The sequence below is a fragment of the Takifugu flavidus genome, chromosome 2 (assembly GCF_003711565.1).
Source record: "Takifugu flavidus isolate HTHZ2018 chromosome 2, ASM371156v2, whole genome shotgun sequence".
NCBI classification, from domain to species: Eukaryota; Metazoa; Chordata; class Actinopteri; order Tetraodontiformes; family Tetraodontidae; genus Takifugu; species Takifugu flavidus.
In genome coordinates this window covers 9,781,805-9,798,911 of record NC_079521.1, presented here as the reverse complement: position 1 = coordinate 9,798,911, position 17,107 = coordinate 9,781,805, and the positions used below count along the sequence as shown (strand labels likewise).

Sequence of the window (17,107 nt, the reverse complement as noted above, 5' to 3'; positions counted from 1 at the left end):
ACAGCTAAACGTGACGACACTGCAGAACGACCACGTTCACCATGACGCCGTGAACTGAGCAGCAGTATTGTGCTGCTCAGTGACCCTGGCTGACCTCACCAGCTTCCTCCTCCTCCTCACACTGACTGCTGTGAGCTAAAACATGGAACAGTCTGATAGTTTCTGTCTGTCAGCCTGAAAAATCACTAATGTTGCTGCTGATGATATTGATGCATTTAGAATTCAAGTGACCAGATTTATTACTAATTAGCTGCTGTGTTGTAGATTCTTATCAGCTCTGTGTTGCTTTCAGGACTCCAAATAGGAATTACTTGATTTAATTTGGCTCGCAGACTTCAGATGTTTTGATATAATTGGCAAATATCTAAAGTTGGGGAAGCTGAAGGGGAAAAAAAGCTTTGGTGCGGAGTGCAAGTTAAATTTGATATTAATTACTTAATATCTCAGCTGGTTGTCAGCTGCAGCAGGCTGAGGGGGGATTTGAGGATGTTAATTTCTCACTTCAACCATGTGGTGGGGACTCATAAGGTACAACCAAACCCCCCCCCCCCCCCCATCCTTCCAGGAGGTCTGAGACAGTCCAGATCTGAACAGGAGGCAACCCCCCCCCCCGTGATCAGAACATGTTTCAGCTGTTGGCTTGAACCAGGAACCCTGTTTCTCAGCCCGATCCCCGACTGACTGAACTACCACCAATCATGTTTGTTATTTTTTTTCTGAAATTATTTTGTCTAAATCTGGAATAAATATTATATTGAATAAAACCACAATTTTTTGGCATCATACTGAACTTGGCCCCCCACCTGAACCCCGTGTACAGTCTGATAGCCCTTAGACTGCTTCTGTTCACCTTCGGGGGAGACTTTGCCTCCAACACCAAGCCTCAGATGCTAGAATGGAGCCGGTGGTTTCGAGGAGCTGGACTTTGGCTCTGTTGCCTTTTCATTCACTCTGACAATGGAAAAGGTGGCAAATGGGAGTTTGAAAGAATTGTATGAATTTGCAGCAGAAACACATGCTAACATGTTACAGAGCTGAAGTGTCAGTTTTAATATCACAATGACATCCTGAACTTTAAAGAAGGTCATAGATTTGCAAAAACCTAATTTTCAAGATTTATTTTTAGTTGGCACTTCCTTTGTGATTTCCTTGAAGCCTCGGTCGTCGCTGAGCTAATGCAGCCTAGAGGAGGCACCTTGTGCCTGGTCAGCAAAAAGAAGAGCCTGACAAATGGGAGGAGGACCTTGAATATATGAAGTTAGACCTTTCCTCTGCATCAGTCATCTTGGCTTTTCCGTACACAACGAGCAACTTTCCTTTTGAACTCATCTCTGTCTTCCTTCCACTCTTTGGCAGCATCCACATTTGCAGGCGATTCGGTATTTGGGTCTGCCAGCATTGAGATGACGCTGATCATGATGGTTTCTACTGTGTGGATGGGGAGCCAACGCTCTTCTGGCTTCTCATAGCCATACTTGTCTTCCCCAGGCTCGTGCAAAATAGAAATACAAACATCTCCGTTCTTGTCGATATTAGGGTGCCATATATCTGTGATGAATTTCATTTTAGGTGGCCTGAGCGGATAATCTTTGGGAAATGTCAGATGAGCTTTGAACACGCCGCCTTCGTAGAATGTGTCCGCAGACCCAATGATGATTACTTCCCATCTATAGAGATCGTTGTCCTGGATCAAGCCTGCCGAAAATCCATCCACTGGACTTTTGTTTAGTTCTGCAAGCTGTTTCCTTAGTAACAGCGCTGAGCGGGGTTCTGTCATTGTAGCCGACGTGGCGGTCAAGTCAGTTCAACCGAGGTTGCACAGGAAGCAAAACTGAGTTTAGCCGATTCTTGAAGTTGTAGTAGGCTAGCAGATAGTAGCGACTATATAGCATAGTTGGTTGCCTTGTGAGAAAAGCTACTTCACGTTCATCACTTGGAGATCAAGGGACAAGGACACCCACATCCTTTGATCACCACATTTGCTGTTTGAGTCTATTTCTGCATCAGGCCAGGTTTTAATGATCAAAATTTGTTGAGGTTCTGGGAAGAAAGATCAAAGCAAAGTGTGGGGAAATGACCTGCAAGGTGGGGGTCTGCTCTGTCTGAATGTTTCTTTTTCTGCTTTTAGTCAGTGCATACCTTTTTACCCTTTGCCTCCGGATTATAAAAGTGAAGATGGGGATTATAAATTTACATAGGATATTTTTGAAACTACCCAAATTTCCCTGGGATCCATAAACTTTTCCATCAAAAACCCTACAGATCAATAAAATTCTCATCTCCTATATTGATGCAACATCCTTTTTTTTTAATACGGGTGAGAAGTTCCCCTAACAGATGTGATATCAGATGATTATTGTTCCGTAATAAGTTTGAATCCATAAGCTTGTAGCTCATTCAGCTGTTCTGAAGGTGTTTCACGTTTGCTGATCTGCTAACAGTCCTCTTTGTGGACCCCATCACAGCTGAACGTGACGCCACTGCAGAACGACCACGTTCACCATGACACCGTGAACTGAGCAGCAGTATTGTCCTGCTCACAGTGACCCTGGCTGACCTCACCAGCTTCCTCCTCCTCCTCACACTGACTGCTGTGAGCTAAAACATGGAACAGTCTGATAGTTTCTGTCTGTCAGCCTGAAGGATCACTGATAGTTATGATGCTGTTAATAACAACACATTTAGTAGCAGGTAGCTCTGTGTTGCCTTCATGTAATATCAAAACAGTAGGAATTACTTAAGATTGAATTCAATTTTGCTTATAGATCTCAGAAAATGTTTTCATGTATTCATTTGAAAATATCTAAAGTTGGCAGTTGTCAAATCGATGTGGAACAGTATAGTTTCATTTTAAATTGAGGCTGTAGGAATAGAAATAATCAGTAATTTCTTACTAAATGTCCCAGCTGGATCCAAAATACTTGAATAACGTTCAGTTTACCGCAGCAGGCGAACTTTAATGATGAGGTGCGTGGCCGTGCGGGGATTTCACAGTTAACAGAAGGCGTTGATTTCTCGCCACAGCCACGTGGTGAGAACTCTCGCTTGACCACGCCCCACGTCTAACCCCGCCCACCCGGTCCCCGCCCCTCCTCCAGACCCACGCGCGCTCCACTCAGCCCCGCACATCGACGCTTTGTCTCCCGTCGAGCAGCAGGTCCGCGACAGGCCAGACACGCACACGCGCGCAGGAGGCAAACTTTTCTCCCGCAAGTCAACGAAAACAAAACGGTAAGTTCATCTGAAGCGACCCTCCATGGTCCTTGCAATGATCCTCTTTTAACGGGTTCCGAGCACGAGGCGTGCGCGGCTGATCGGTGATCAGGTTCAGATTAATGCTCAGTTGATCGGTGACCGAGGGGGAGCCGCGACATTGATCACTGTAGTGGTCGGGTTCGAAACTATGACATATTTGGCTGTGTCAGATCTTTTGTTCTGCAGCTTTGTGAAGACTAGCGACAATTCTGAAAAATCTGGACAAAAGTGTTATTTTATTTTAGTGAAATAACATTTTTTTCAGTCAAAACATTAAATTTTGGAGTCAACCATAATCAGTAATAATGCCATTCATCTTAACATTCAATCAAAACAATTAGTGGAATCAAACCGAAAGTAAAGAAATCTCTTTTTGACAGCTCTTACAGACTGTTGACAGCCTGGTTTGAAACTAATCGAATCAAATATTTAAACGTTTACATGACATCCTGGCTGTCATTACTGTAATCTCAGAGGCAGTGGGGACTGTGAGGTGACAGAATTGGTTCCTGTTCTGTTGAACAGGCTTAAGATCTCGCGCACAGATCACTTGTTTGTCACACTTGTTTCAGTTCAGTTTGCCGTTGTCACGACAGTAAACCCCCGTCAGAAATCATCCAGTGGTATTTTCATACAAACAAGACAATGCCGGAAACAGTAGAACGGAAACAGAAAGTTTCACTTATACCACAAAAACCCATGAACAAGTAGCTTCAATCGTCTGTTTGTGGACCTTTGACAGACATTAGCGCCAACTAGCCTCCACTGATAGCTGTTGCTAAGGTTAATTACCTGTGACTGACAACAGATTACCAGTTGTGATTAACTTTTTCCTTCTTGTTATTGTTCAGCACTAAGAGGTAAATAGCAGCATATTTAAACAATAATAACAGCAGTAATATCCTTTAGAAATGTCTGTTTAAGTGTTAGTTTGGCCTCAGAAGTGAAGGTTTTTCTGAACCCTTCCTCCATGACCATGAACCGTCGGCCTGTTTTAGGGGATCCTCTTCTGAGTCCTTCTGGTTGTTTGCAGTGCGTCTTGATCTTGTTATCCACAGAAGTGGTCAATTTGATTTTAGGATTAAAATTTGTGGTGACACGCACAGACTTGCTCCCCCCCCCCCCCGGTGGGCTGACGGGGGCTAACGAGGACCGGCTTGTGTTACCAAGGGGAATGTGGGTCAGTGTTGAACATGGTGGCATCGCTGCTCAGCCAATGTTTCGGCTCCCCTCTCTCCCCCCGGAGCTCTTCCATCTTTTTCCTGAACATGTTAGGCCGTAAATCAGTCCAACGCAGCTCTTTCCAACATGACCTCAATTACCTTTCCATACGGGTTCGTCCTCGTCGAGGGGCTTGCCTTGGGCTCGGGTTAGCAGCTGTTAGTGGTTAAGTTTTGGAATGTTTTTTGGAGTCACCTCCAGCAGTTTTATTATTGTTAGCGACATAACCGTGGCTAGCAGCTCCAATAGTAGCCAAAGCACAGACAAACTTAAAATTCCAGAATGAGCTGATCCAGTTCACGATTCCGGCCGAGGTTGGAGCAGCAGTGTTCTGCAGTTCTTCTCACATTATCTCTCTGGGTTCTGAAGAAGCGATCCATTCTGGTTCAAACAGGAACGCTAACAGCGAACCAATCAGAACACAGATGATGTCATCTTGGTGCCAGTATCTGCTTCAGTAAAATCTGTTCTCTCTTTAATTATTGCTTAAATTCCTAACAACAACGAGTCTGACAATCGCCGGGTGTGAATGTGGAGTAGTCGCTTTAAACAAGAGGCTGAGGTCAAAGGTCACGGTCATGTGACCCTGTTTTGAGCTCGTGAATGAAGAAACTCTTAGATATCATTAAAAATGCAGGTGATAATTCTTGTTCAGCTTTTGGTTTTGTGTTTCTGCTGTAGTTTTTTGTGATTTGGGTGAAATATTTCAGTGCAGACGTAGACGAGAACCTTTAAAACTAGTCAGACCTTTTGGCTGACACCGGGGAAAACCTAAAGTATTTTGAGCACATCCTTGAGAAAAGGGGGAAATGCTCTGATGAACGTTTCACCTGCTTGAAACAGAACATGTTGTTAACGTCTGGAGCAGCGAGCGGAGACTCACCCACCGTCTGTCCAGAACCTGTTTACCCTGTTTAGAGGAATTACCCTAAAGGCAACCACAGGTTAGCATCTGGAGCCGTTTGTGTTTTCCAGCCAATGAGAAGAAGATTCGAGCCCCTGTTAATTCCTGCTTCACCTCGCAGCAGCTCATGCTCATGGTAATTCACTAATGTGTCTCCGTAAATCACGGCCTGAACGTCAATTCACCCACATTTCAGCTCAAAACTGGATTCCCGACAGCCCACCAATGGAGAACCTTCAGTTCTCTTCGGAACATCACTAAAATAGACCTGAAAGTTCACAGTGCAGCTGATTTCTGTTGAAATGTTATTTTTAAATTCCAACTCGTTAATTCCTATTCCTCATAAGCCCCGCCCACATCCCCATCGCGTTTGCTGCCTGCTTGATGAACGTAAATACGTTTCAGTAAAATAAAGGAAACATAAGGAGTACGTGAGCGTCCTTCAACACTGAATCGCTGCAGAAAGGTTGATTGGTTCGGTAGCTACGATAAAAACGGCAGAAACTCCCTCCGGCGCTGTTAGCGCTGACTACAGGTGCGGCGCTACCAAAGAACTGCCTCAGATGCAGTTTTAAGGTGTGGCCTGTGTCTCCAAAGACACATTCACGGTGAGAAAAAAGCCTCTTTAAAGGGCCCAGAAACACGAGGCCTGGGAACCCCCCCGTGTGAGCTTCCCCTTTTGTTGCCGCAGAGCTAAAATCAATTGTTGTTGACTGTAACAGGAGGAGGAAGGACGTTCCGCCATTGTTTAAAACGTATTCAAATGCGTTTGTCGTCGCGGAGATGATTGGAGATGGTTTTTGTTATTTCTAAACAGAAACCAGAACTCCCCCCTGCAGAAATCTGATAATTGTGGCAGAAGAATTGTAATTAATCAAGCTAATCAAAAGCAAACGCGGTTGAAAACCACGTCAAGGCCGACGGAGCCGGCCCTTGTTTTTCCACGGCCGTCCTATGAGATTTAAATTTGAGGCCACAAATAGCTGCTGGGCTGTTTATGCAGACAGCGCGGGCGAACAAAAGAGCTCCTTGTTGCCGCCTCCTGCGCATTTCTGCAACTGTTTGTGATGCGACGTGAACGAGATGCAAGCGCGAGCGAAAACAAGCAAAGACGTCTTCAGTGGCGCCTTTGTCGGTCGTCCCGACGTCAAACCCCGGCGGTCAGAGCCGGCGTCAGCACGCTAACGCGTGGCCACCGCACGGTTTTCACACACACAACGAACAGAAATGTGAAGACCTTCTCCCAGAACCAGAACAAACACGCCTGGCAGCTCCTCCATCACGTTACTCTGGACTTTGTCACTCTGACGGGCTCGACGGCAACTTCCTGCGGGGCAGGATGTCGGTGTCGGCGTGTTCGCCATCTGATGGGCCGTCTCTCGTGTGCTGTAAACCAGTGGAACCAGCAGGGATGAGGTCTGGAGATGAAGAAAGCAGCTGAGGATCAAGTCTGTTTGAGTCATGAACACAGTCGGCAACTCTTTCTTCTTTAAACATCTCACAACACAAACATACGCGGCGCCGCCGGCCCACGGCTCTTCTGCTCGAGGACCCGTCAGGATTTGTGTGCTGCTCCTATCCTGCTAAATATGACAGTTTCCTCTCTGCTGGAGGGGCAGTTTTTTGGTGTCTTTACGTCGTTCTGTGTGAAGGACAATGACGGAGGAGGGAGGGAACGGTCGCTCGCGCCTGAAAATGTTCCAGAATCAGCCGGAACGTCATGGTCGGCGCATCAAATTACAGCTTCAACTGCCGGTTTGGAAGTATCGGTCATGTTTACGTTAGCCGATTCGGCTTGGCTGATATCTAGCTAACGGTTGAGAGGCTTCAGCGGGGTTCCTGTGAGGTAACCGAGACTCGTCCACGCTGAGGTCACAGACGGACGACCCAGTTCACACAGGAACGGGGTCGGAACTGGTGACGGCACATATTGGATCCACTGTGCCGCGTTCAAGTATCGATTTAATATCGTCATCTGGGCCTGTTTGCGTCAGTCCCTGAGCGCGAGCCTTAATGCTAATATGCTTCTAATATCTAAATGATATCGACCTTGTTCCATTTAGCTCTGCAGTTCTGTTGGCCAAAGTCTCCAGCTGCATAGATGTTTCCCTCCGTCCTGCCTGCAGGTGGCGCCCCTCACCTCCCCGCCCTCCGCACTGGCACAGAGCTGTGACAGTAACCCATTTCCCGTCATAAATGTGGGTCGGGCGCAGCGTTGCGCTCACGCTTCGGGGCCCGTTCTCCATATTCTACCCAGATTCTGATGGATTTATCGGGCAGTAAACGGCCGCCAGTGGTGGAGGTGGGAGGTGAGGAGGAGCAGGGAGGGCTGCCGGGAGGTGAGGAGGAGGTGAGGAGGAGCAGGGAGGGCTGCCGGGAGGTGAGGAGGAGCAGGGAGGGCTGCCGGGAGGTGAGGAGGAGGTGAGGAGGAGGAGCAGGGAGGGCTGCCGGGAGGTGAGGAGGAGGTGAGGAGGAGCAGGGAGGGCTGCCGGGAGGTGAGGAGGAGGTGAGGAGGAGCAGGGAGGGCTGCCGGGAGGTGAGGAGGAGGTGAGGAGGAGCAGGGAGGGCTGCCGGGAGGTGAGGAGGAGGTGAGGAGGAGCAGGGAGGGCTGCCGGGAGGTGAGGAGGAGCAGGGAGGGCTGCCGGAGGTGAGGAGGAGGTGAGGAGGAGGTGAGGAGGAGGAGCAGGGAGGGCTGCGGGAGGTGAGGAGGAGGTGAGGAGGAGGTGAGGAGGAGGAGCAGGGAGGGCTGCCGGGAGGTGAGGAGGAGGTGAGGAGAGCAGGGAGGGCTGCCGGGAGGTGAGGAGGAGGTGAGGAGGAGCAGGGAGGGCTGCCGGGAGGTGAGGAGGAGGTGAGGAGGAGGTGAGGAGGAGAGGGAGGGCTGCCGGGAGGTGAGGAGGAGGTGAGGAGGAGCAGGAGGGCTGCCGGGAGGTGAGGAGGAGTGAGGAGGAGCAGGAGGGCTGCCGGGAGGTGAGGAGGAGCAGGAGGGCTGCCGGGAGGTGAGGAGGAGGTGAGGAGGAGCAGGGAGGGCTGCCGGGAGGTGAGGAGGAGGGAGGAGGAGCAGGGAGGGCTGCCGGAGGTGAGGAGGAGGTGAGGAGGAGGTGAGGAGGAGCAGGGAGGGCTGGCCGGGAGGTGAGGAGGAGGCGACGCACTTGCGTGGTTCAGGGCGTCAAACTCGACCCAAAAAGACGTGGTTCTGATTGGCCTTTTCTCAGCGTGTGTCAGCTGCTAATGGATTATCCAGAAGGTCAAATCTTCATTGGCGATAGAAATTCAGCAGAGCGCCACGTTGACCCGGCGCCAGCCGTGCCGCCACGGCTGCAGAGAGCCCCAGTTCTCCCAGTGATCTCACTGGACTTGCATTAATAAACATGTAGAACCGCGTGAGAGAGCAGATTACAGCGTTTCTGTCGATGTTCTGGGGTTTGAGGTTGAGTTTATTCTGGTTTTGTGGGTGTAATCCCGGAGGATTTGAGCCCCCCTCCTGGTCCGGATCATGATCAGCCGGGCCGGCTAAGCTTCTGAGGTCTGTGGGTCTGCGGCATCTGTCGCCACTCATTCTCACGCTCATCTGGACACAGGGAAGCTCTGCCCTCGGTCAGAATAACTTCTGTCTCTGCTAATCTGTGTTGTCCCTGTCCGATCTGTCGTTGCCAGAGCCGCAACCATGGGCAAGGGCTGCGTGAAGGCAACCAAGTACTTCCTGTTCCTGCTCAACCTCCTCTTCTTCGTGAGTATTTCACCTTTGACACCGACAGGCCCCGTGCGTGTGTTCATCCACAGGTGATGCTCGTAGCCCTCATCAACATATTCTGTGTGTTTTTACAGCTTTGTGGCGGCGTCATCATGGGATTTGGACTCTGGCTGCTCCTGGACAATCAGAGCTTCATCGTGGTCCTCAGTAAGCTTCATATTTACAGATCTTGACGGATCAAAGGGGGACGTTGTTGTAGTTTTGTCATGTGACCTGATTACCGTGTTTGCTTCGATGATACGTTGCCTCACTGAAGCTCTCTGCTGCATTTCAGTGGGAAAAGAATCCCCCCCCCTCCCCCTCCCCCTCCCCCTCCCCCTCCCCGACTAGACTGTTTATTTAATCCAGTTGCAGCAGCTTTGCGGGCCAACACAAATGAGACCTGATTAGGACGGGAAACGGCCTGAGCGCAGCCTGGAAGTGTGAAGTGAAACAACTGTGAACCGCAAAAATTTGGTTGATGAGAAAACCGACACCCAGCTGTACTAAACTGAAGCTGCTTCTTTTGTAAATGCCTCCAACGGGGACGGGTTGAAACGCCATTTATACGGGTGTGTGAGAAAACATTTGTTCAAGAAGAATCTGGGAAAAGCACAGAACCTGCAGAGAAACCAAAGGACAGTGCGGAGCTCTTTATACACTCATATGCTGTTGAAGAAGGCCACCCCTTTAATCATTACAGTTGGTAGAGTCCTTGTTTAACAGTGTCCTCACATAGCTTAGCATAGTTTACTTTAGCATAATGATAAATATCAGTCAGGACGGACAGAGATCAGAGGATGGAAGGAGGACTGAACCAAACAAAAACAGCTGTTTTGATCAATAATCTGGTGAATTATTCAAGGAATTTAGCAGATTTTACACGTTTTTTTGAAGATTCTGGTTTGATCTGAATGCTTTAGTTTCAATGTAGCTTCAAGGTTTGAATTCTTACACTTTTTAATGCACTTTACATGTTGATAATAACAGGATAAATGTTGGACTAACGCTAATGTTAAAACATGAGGGGAGGAACCCCAATTTACAAGATAGAAAAAAACAGAAAACAAAATATGGTGGAAATATGGTTTCTTGAGTGAAATGCTGCATTTTTTTGAGGATGGTGACTTTTTATAATTTTCCAGTTTGGACTGGTCCTGAATCAGAGCAGCAGATTTACACTAAAGATGGTCACGCTTCCATTTTTCCATCTGCTTTCACCTGCAGGGTTTATTTTCCGAGGCTGCGTTCAGACTGTGTTTGGGTCGCGGTGACCGTGATGAAGGCCACATGTGTCCGTGTTAATGTTTAAAACACGTGTTCAGCACATTTCTGCTCTGAAAGCAAATCTGGGGTTTTTTTGTTTCTTCTCCTTCGCTTCTTCTTTTCCTTTCCTTGACAGACGGGTTCAAACCTGCAGCCTGAGAGGTTGAAGCTTTTCTCATTTGTTTGCATTGAAAAAAATATCTTTGAATTGAAGTTTGAACTGAAGAGAAAAAATGTCGTGAAATCGGGTGTGAAATGTTGGGTGGCTTATATTTGAGTTTTTAATTTTTCTCATAGCACCTCTAAAGGAAATGTAACACATCTTGCCGAAGTAAAAAAAAAATACTAATAATAGTCAAACATCAAATATGGATTTAAAATAATATGGATTAAGAATGATGCGATTTACATCAGGATTTCCAGTAATTAATCTGCCACCATTGCCTGTAATACCGCTAGATTCCTGTAGGGGGAGACAGTCTGTTTTTAAAAAAGCATGGAACTTTAAAAAACTTTTTTCTTTCTTAAAGAACATAAAATTCAACTCTCTACTTTCAAAACCCGAATTTAAACTTGAATTACCAAAATTAGCTCATTAATTTATTACAAAGTAGTTCAGAAATGAAGACAAAATTCACATTAAAATGTGGTTCATCTACTGATGAGGCTCAGAGAGGTGTGTGTGTGAGAGAGTGAGTGTGTGTGTGCGCGTGTGTGTGTGCGCGCGTGTGTGTGTGTGTCTCACTGAGGACATTTGTCTCTGGCCTCACTGCAGGTGTCCTCCTTTCAGACACTGGGCTCATTCTGCTGTGTCCAGCATCATCATGCATCACATCACCGACTTACTCATCACACACACGCACTCACACACACACACACACACACACACACACCACACACACACACACACACACACACACGCATACGGGCTACATCACCGGTCAGTCCAGTGGCTTCAGCGAAGTCGTGCCCGTACGGCTCAGAGGGTTAAAACAGCTCATCTTTGTGTCTCACGTACAGTGAACGCGTGTTGGCGCTGAATGGGACAGTTCATGGGCGATGAGCCGATGGCGTCCGGCGGGTTTGGAGGCTGGACCGACCAGCTGCCTGGTGCTGGTGCGGGAGAGATGAAATCAGCTGAGCGCTGCTGAGTCACAGAAGACCTTAATTTTTTTTATGCTGACTTGTTGTGGTTTTCCTTCAGTTCGACCCTAAACACACACAGGCTTCCTTTCCTGTGCTGCCCCTCCCCCACCCTGGCCTAATTTTCCATCATAATTTTTTTCTTTCTTTGTGGTGGTTTCGGAGCTGCTGGGTTCCTCTGCTGCCCCCCCCCCCCATGAGCATCCCATGATTCCTTGCTCACAGGAAAACTCTAGCAGGCGCTCCTGGTGTTACAACCCCGACGTTAACGCGCCGCCATCGCTGACGGCGATGGAGTGTTTCAGCTGAAAATGGATGTTTTAGTTTGAACTTTGACGTTCAGCTGATGCAGTTTTAAGCGTCGCCGCATTGACCACACAGAAACGTAGCCACGCGCCGCGGCGGCTGGTCGACGGCCGTGTTTGCGGCGCTAATCCCTGCAGCCGACTGATTCCTGCCTTTCGTTAACGAGTTTTTCTCCTGGCGCACAGACGACTCGACAGCTGTGAAGATCGCCTGCTACATCCTGATTGGCGTCGGAGTGTTTTCCATGCTCCTGGGATTCCTCGGCTGCGTGGGCGCCATTTACGAAGTGCGCTGTCTGCTGGGCCTGGTGAGTTCAGGGGTCGATGGTTCAGGGATCAGATAAGATGATCACGGCTCTGAGTGTCAACGCCTCCTCTCCTCAGTACTTCACCTGCCTCCTGCTGATCCTCTTGGCTCAGATCGCCGCCGGCGCCCTCATCTACTTCCAGAAGGAAGCGGTGAGTGACAGCTCGTCCTCTTCGTCAGGTGGAATGTGAATCATTTGTAACACGCCCGTTAATAACACACCTCAGTCACGTTGGAGCCTCGGTGTGTCGTGAAACGTCTTCATGAGAGAAGTATGCGCCTGAAAACAGCACGTGACGCCAACAGAAGGTGATTGTTGTCTCTGAACAAGGGCGACTCTGTGCGCGAGGCCGCGGCAGCATTTAGCGCCCCCCTGTGGCTTCATCAGACAAAAATCTGTTTGTGTCCCTGTTTATTCTTCTCTCACCCATCGATCTGTTTATTTTGCCATCCAGAATGTGTGATGAAGTGTTTTTGAGGAGATGATCTCTGCAGTGAAAAGTTAAATGAACATTTTCCAGGAACGATCGTTGTGCTCCGAGGTCTCCAAGGTCAAATTACTCGTCATTTCTTGGCAGAAAAGAAATAAAATAGTGTTCTTTAGATTAAAAGCAGGGCAGGTGTTCAGTATCTTTTGGCATTTTATTGGCATATGAAGAGTTCTTGTGTGCTGATGCGGTTTAGTTTGGCCTGATTGTGCCAAAGAAACGGTCCAGAAAAGAGACGTTCACAGCTGCCAGAATGTTTCACTGCGAGAATTCAGTTAAGAATCTCAGATTATCCGTTTAGCCGCGGATGGCCGGAGGGGAACCTGGATCAAAACCCTCAGGTGGTGAATATTGACCTGGTGGTTCCATGTTCAAGTGGCCGGTCTGTCCGAGGCCTCTGTGGAATTCCTAGGCCCAATTTTAACCACTAGAGGGCGGAATTGCACACCCTAGTGACAGGCAGCCAGCAATCATTGTTTATATTTTCTTTACATTCTTTACATCGACGTCATATAGTCTGTGTATCCACCTCTACACCCCCCACAGCCTCTGTTGTCCAGCCAGAGTGGTTCTGTGTTCCCTTTAGCCTTTAAACTCTCATCATTAAGGGACAAATGTTTCCTTATCTGTTGTTTCAGTTGCACGATGAAACAGCCAAGGTCATCGGCAAAGTGCTGGATGGTTACCCCGGCAAAAACTCCACCGTAGAGCAGGCCTGGGACTTCATCCAGAGGAGCGTAAGTCTGCCTCACACATGGCCCAATGACAACAATAATAAAGGACAGCTACAACTTTTGGTTTCTTTTTGATGGCAATCAACAACAAAATGTTTTAAAATTAAAATCTTGTTAAAACTCACACTTGCCAAATAAATTAAAACCCTACATCACTGTAGTTTTACATCATTTACATTGTCAGAAAAATAGTGTTGTATAGCGCATCGCCACCAGGGGGCGCCACACGCGATAAGCTCTTACTATAATAAATCTGACAGAACTGTTGATATCCAGCTATTCAGAGGCAGAGCACAAAAAATCTGAGGAGGTTAGTAAAGCCGTGTTTTGGCCGCTGCTTCCTGTAGATGGCGTGCTGTGGCTGGACTAGTCGTCAGGACTGGAACGGGAACATGATCATCGTGAACAGCTCCATGTTGCTGTTCCCCTGCTCCTGTCAGAACATCTCCGTCGCCACCGCAAACATCTCCGACAGCGGCTTCTGCGAGGCCCAGACGCCCGACTGGCCCGTCTACGACACGGTAAATTACATTATTATTATTGTTATTTTTGCGTTTGGACTCTTTTTCTGTGGTCCTGACTGTCTGCTCCTGCTCTCCAGGGTTGTGCTTCCAGCGTGGAGAGATGGCTCGGCACAAACATCGGGGTCGTCTTGGGAATCTGTGCTGGAGTAGCTGTGATCGAGGTACGGCGGCATTGGCCGATAACGCCTCACTTAAAGGAAACTCCTCTTTTTGCGCCTATTCTGAATTTCAACCTCCAAAAAAATATTATCTTTGTTTTCCTCAGAATATAAAACTGAAGAGTCACGCTTTTGAGAAAGAAATCAAATATAGAAAGCAAATTAGCACATTTGGGACCAAAATCAGCAAAAAGGAAACTGTTGCCGGGCAGTTTTACACCCAACAGAGCAGCTAAATTATAACGAAACACAAGACTTTAAAAAAAACCTGGGAAATAAACTTTGTTCTAAAAAACGTAAGCTTTGGACAAGCTGCAACGTTGTTTATTGAACAATGACGCGGTATTTTAGATTGAACCCTTGTTCAACGCTGTAAAACATTTTTGCTAACATTCTGTGTGTGTGTGTGTGTGTGTGTGTGTGTGTGTGTGTGTGTGTGTGTGACAGCTCCTGGGGATGATCTTGTCCATCTGCCTGTGCAGAAACATCCACACGGAGGATTACACCAAAGTGCCAAAGTACTAGCCGAAGGCTAACGATGTGGTTCTGCGGCTGCAGCGGTGAAACAAACCTCGCGTAGAAAAGTAGAAATATTTGATTTTTCCTCCCGACCGACCGCAGTCGTTTGTCTACGTGTAAAATAACGTTTTACTTTCGTGGAAGTTCCATCTTTTCTTAGTCGTCAATGCAGTTTTTATTTCAGAGCACTTTAGACAGAGATGCTTGTGTCGTCACGGCAACGCCGTTGTTTGCGGCACTCAGGTCTCCACTGTAAAAGCCCAGTTGGTGTTCAGGCTGCGTTCAGGTGCAAAAACACTCCCCGAGGTTTTAAAATGACATTTTAACGTTAGAACTAGCGCGAGCGTCGACCTCCATTTTTCCTTCCCTCCTGAACAAAAATCATCTTTTATTAAGAGCAACAAAACTACATTTGGGAGTCCCGAACCGATTTAGACAACTGGAAAATTCCAGGATGCGTTGATGTTTAAAACGCCTGTTTTTATTTTGAGGTTTGTAGATGTTTGTACATAATTTTATTCATTTATTTGTGTGAATTTGAATCCAAAAATGCTGCCAGTTTTTCCTATTTTGTAAAGTTTCTTTATCAGGAGTTTGTTTTGGTAATAACAGAAATAATGAGGTACTAAGGAGGAGGTTCTGTTTACAACTGATTTTTAAATTAAAAGCCCACTTTCTATGAATCTCTTAACCACTTAGAAGATGTGAAGCTAAATATAATATTGTAGGCTATTTTGGAGAAGAAAAATGTCTCATTTTCCAGTGACGGACTTATTCTTACAGTTGCAGTTTTTAATGGCGATCCTCCAGACATTGTTTTCAGAAACAACTTTAACTGTCACCAGAGTTTCATCAGTTTTGTGTTTATAATGTAAAAATCCTCCATCCAGTTTTCCTTTTTTATGTACAGCCTGGATGAAAAACATTCCATTAACCTTGATAGTAATTTTAAAAAGAGTACCGGTACGTTTGTTTATAACTAGGTGAGTGTCTGGTTGCTAGCTGGATTAGTTTGTACTCACAATCTTTATAATATTCAATTTTGGCCAATAAACTGATCACAACAATTTCTGTGTCCTGACTTTACAAAAACATTCGTGTGTCGTTAAAATCATCACTTTACAGTTGGACAGTACATCGCTGAGACCGATAGGGGGCGCTGTTGGACAGGAAAAGTCCTTTAAATTGATTCAAATTAGAGAAAAAACATTCCTGAGACTATGTAGATTGTTTACACAAATTGTAAAATACTTTGGTTAAAAATCCAAAGCGACAGAGGGCAGAGGAGAGTTGCATAAATAAGTCCATGACCAATATTAAAAAATCAAAAGAGCGAGTTTTCTAGAATGATTTTCGCTCCGCGTTATCTTTAGTTGCTCTGAGATTCCACTTTTACGCCTGTTATAAAGCCAAAGAGTTTATACATTAGTTACACTTTGATTATTGGTTAGTTAGTTACACTTTGATTATTGGTTATCTGTAGTGACAGAATTTAAACTCGGTGGCATCAGACGTCTTTTATCACTGCTGTGAGAAACGGCAGCTGACAGGAAACAGGAAGGACACACACACACACACACACACACACACGGTCCAGAGCAGTGAGGTCACCATCAGCCATGTTTGACATAATGTAATTTCATCCACGACGAGCGGCGTTGGAGACAGGAAGTCATCAGCGGTGTGGAAGTGTGTGCCTGCGTGAGGTCGACGTGATGAGGTTAAAACTGTCAGGACGTTTCCCATCAGCCTCGACGGAGAGGAGCTCCAACACTAACTTCATTAACGTCCTCACAAACATTCCCTCCTGACTCAGGACGGTAGGAGCTACTGTAGAGCCACAGATGTTCCTACACCTTTAGAGGAAACTGGTCATGTGACATCAAACAGAGGTTCCTTGTGTGATGCACGGCGACAGAACCGACCGTTGGTGACCCGGCGAGACGAGGACGGTCTTTGAAAAGTCCTTCGCTGAGAATCTCCAGCAGCGTTTGACAGGTGAGTTTGATCTTCAAGCACAAACCTTCTTTCATCTTAAAACCCATGAATTCTTTCACTCAAACGGAGGAGTTGTCACATCTGGCCAACCTGAGAAACACCCAGACCTCAGGTCATCATTCTGGGGGGGTTCACAGAGCAAACCTCGGCTGTTTGGACTGTTTTTGCCACCAGCTGCATTGTAACGTCGTACGTTGGGTTGTGTGGAGACCAAAACGTTCTGCTCATGCAACAACAACACGCCAGGGTTCACTGAGGAACTCGGGCGGCTCCATCTGACCGAGGGCAAAGGACCTCCTCTGAGGAGCTGAAACGGTTTTGCAGCCAATGACCCGACGACAGTGTGGAGAGGCCGGGGGCAGAATCCTGCCCCCCTCCCTCCCACTGGAGCACAAAAGGCTGGGAGAAGAGCTCAACGAGTTCCACTGCAGATGGGGTTTTACGCCCATCCCACTTCCCACCTACAAGGAGGGTGTTTGCCCGCTGTTCCAGAGGCTGAAGGCAGCTCCAGGGCCTGAGGGCGTCTCACCCTAGAGCCTGAAAATGTGTGCTGAC

The 17,107-nt window shown here is 47.2% G+C and overlaps 2 protein-coding genes and 1 long non-coding RNA gene across 4 annotated transcripts; 1 reads left to right on the top strand and 2 right to left on the bottom strand.

Moving 5' to 3' along the window:
• Positions 1-1,102: 1,102 nt before the first annotated feature.
• Positions 1,103-2,211, bottom strand: LOC130518981 (ubiquitin-conjugating enzyme E2 G1-like). The gene has a single exon (XM_057021989.1). It carries the CDS (start codon positions 1,775-1,777, stop codon positions 1,277-1,279), a length of 501 nt encoding a protein of 166 aa, XP_056877969.1. The 5' UTR covers positions 1,778-2,211; the 3' UTR covers positions 1,103-1,276.
• Positions 2,212-3,090: 879 nt separating this feature from the next.
• On the top strand, positions 3,091-15,621 carry LOC130518937 (CD82 antigen-like). The gene is made up of 9 exons (XM_057021898.1): positions 3,091-3,231; positions 9,035-9,107; positions 9,206-9,278; positions 12,011-12,132; positions 12,209-12,283; positions 13,258-13,356; positions 13,701-13,874; positions 13,955-14,038; positions 14,483-15,621. Exons 2-9 carry the CDS (start codon positions 9,045-9,047, stop codon positions 14,558-14,560), a joined length of 768 nt encoding a protein of 255 aa, XP_056877878.1. The 5' UTR covers positions 3,091-3,231; positions 9,035-9,044; the 3' UTR covers positions 14,561-15,621.
• LOC130519041 (uncharacterized) lies at positions 10,484-12,429 on the bottom strand. 2 transcript variants are annotated; one of them, XR_008948206.1, is made up of 2 exons: positions 11,275-12,429; positions 10,484-11,221 (listed from the first exon to the last, which is right to left on the bottom strand). It is a non-coding gene; the product is annotated as an uncharacterized LOC130519041 (long non-coding RNA). The 2 variants fall into 2 exon arrangements; XR_008948205.1 differs by having other exon boundaries at positions 11,279-12,429.
• Positions 15,622-17,107: the final 1,486 nt, after the last annotated feature.

Excerpts from the sequence above, each read along its gene's own strand:
- LOC130518981 (XM_057021989.1), bottom strand. The coding sequence starts at position 1,777 with ATGACAGAACCCCGCTCAGCGCTGTTACTAAGGAAACAGCTTGCAGAA.
- LOC130518937 (XM_057021898.1), top strand. The coding sequence starts at position 9,045 with ATGGGCAAGGGCTGCGTGAAGGCAACCAAGTACTTCCTGTTCCTGCTC. Across the intron at positions 9,108-9,205 it reads TGCTCAACCTCCTCTTCTTC|CTTTGTGGCGGCGTCATCAT; the intron begins GTGAGTATTTCA and ends GTGTTTTTACAG. Across the intron at positions 9,279-12,010 it reads GAGCTTCATCGTGGTCCTCA|ACGACTCGACAGCTGTGAAG; the intron begins GTAAGCTTCATA and ends CCTGGCGCACAG.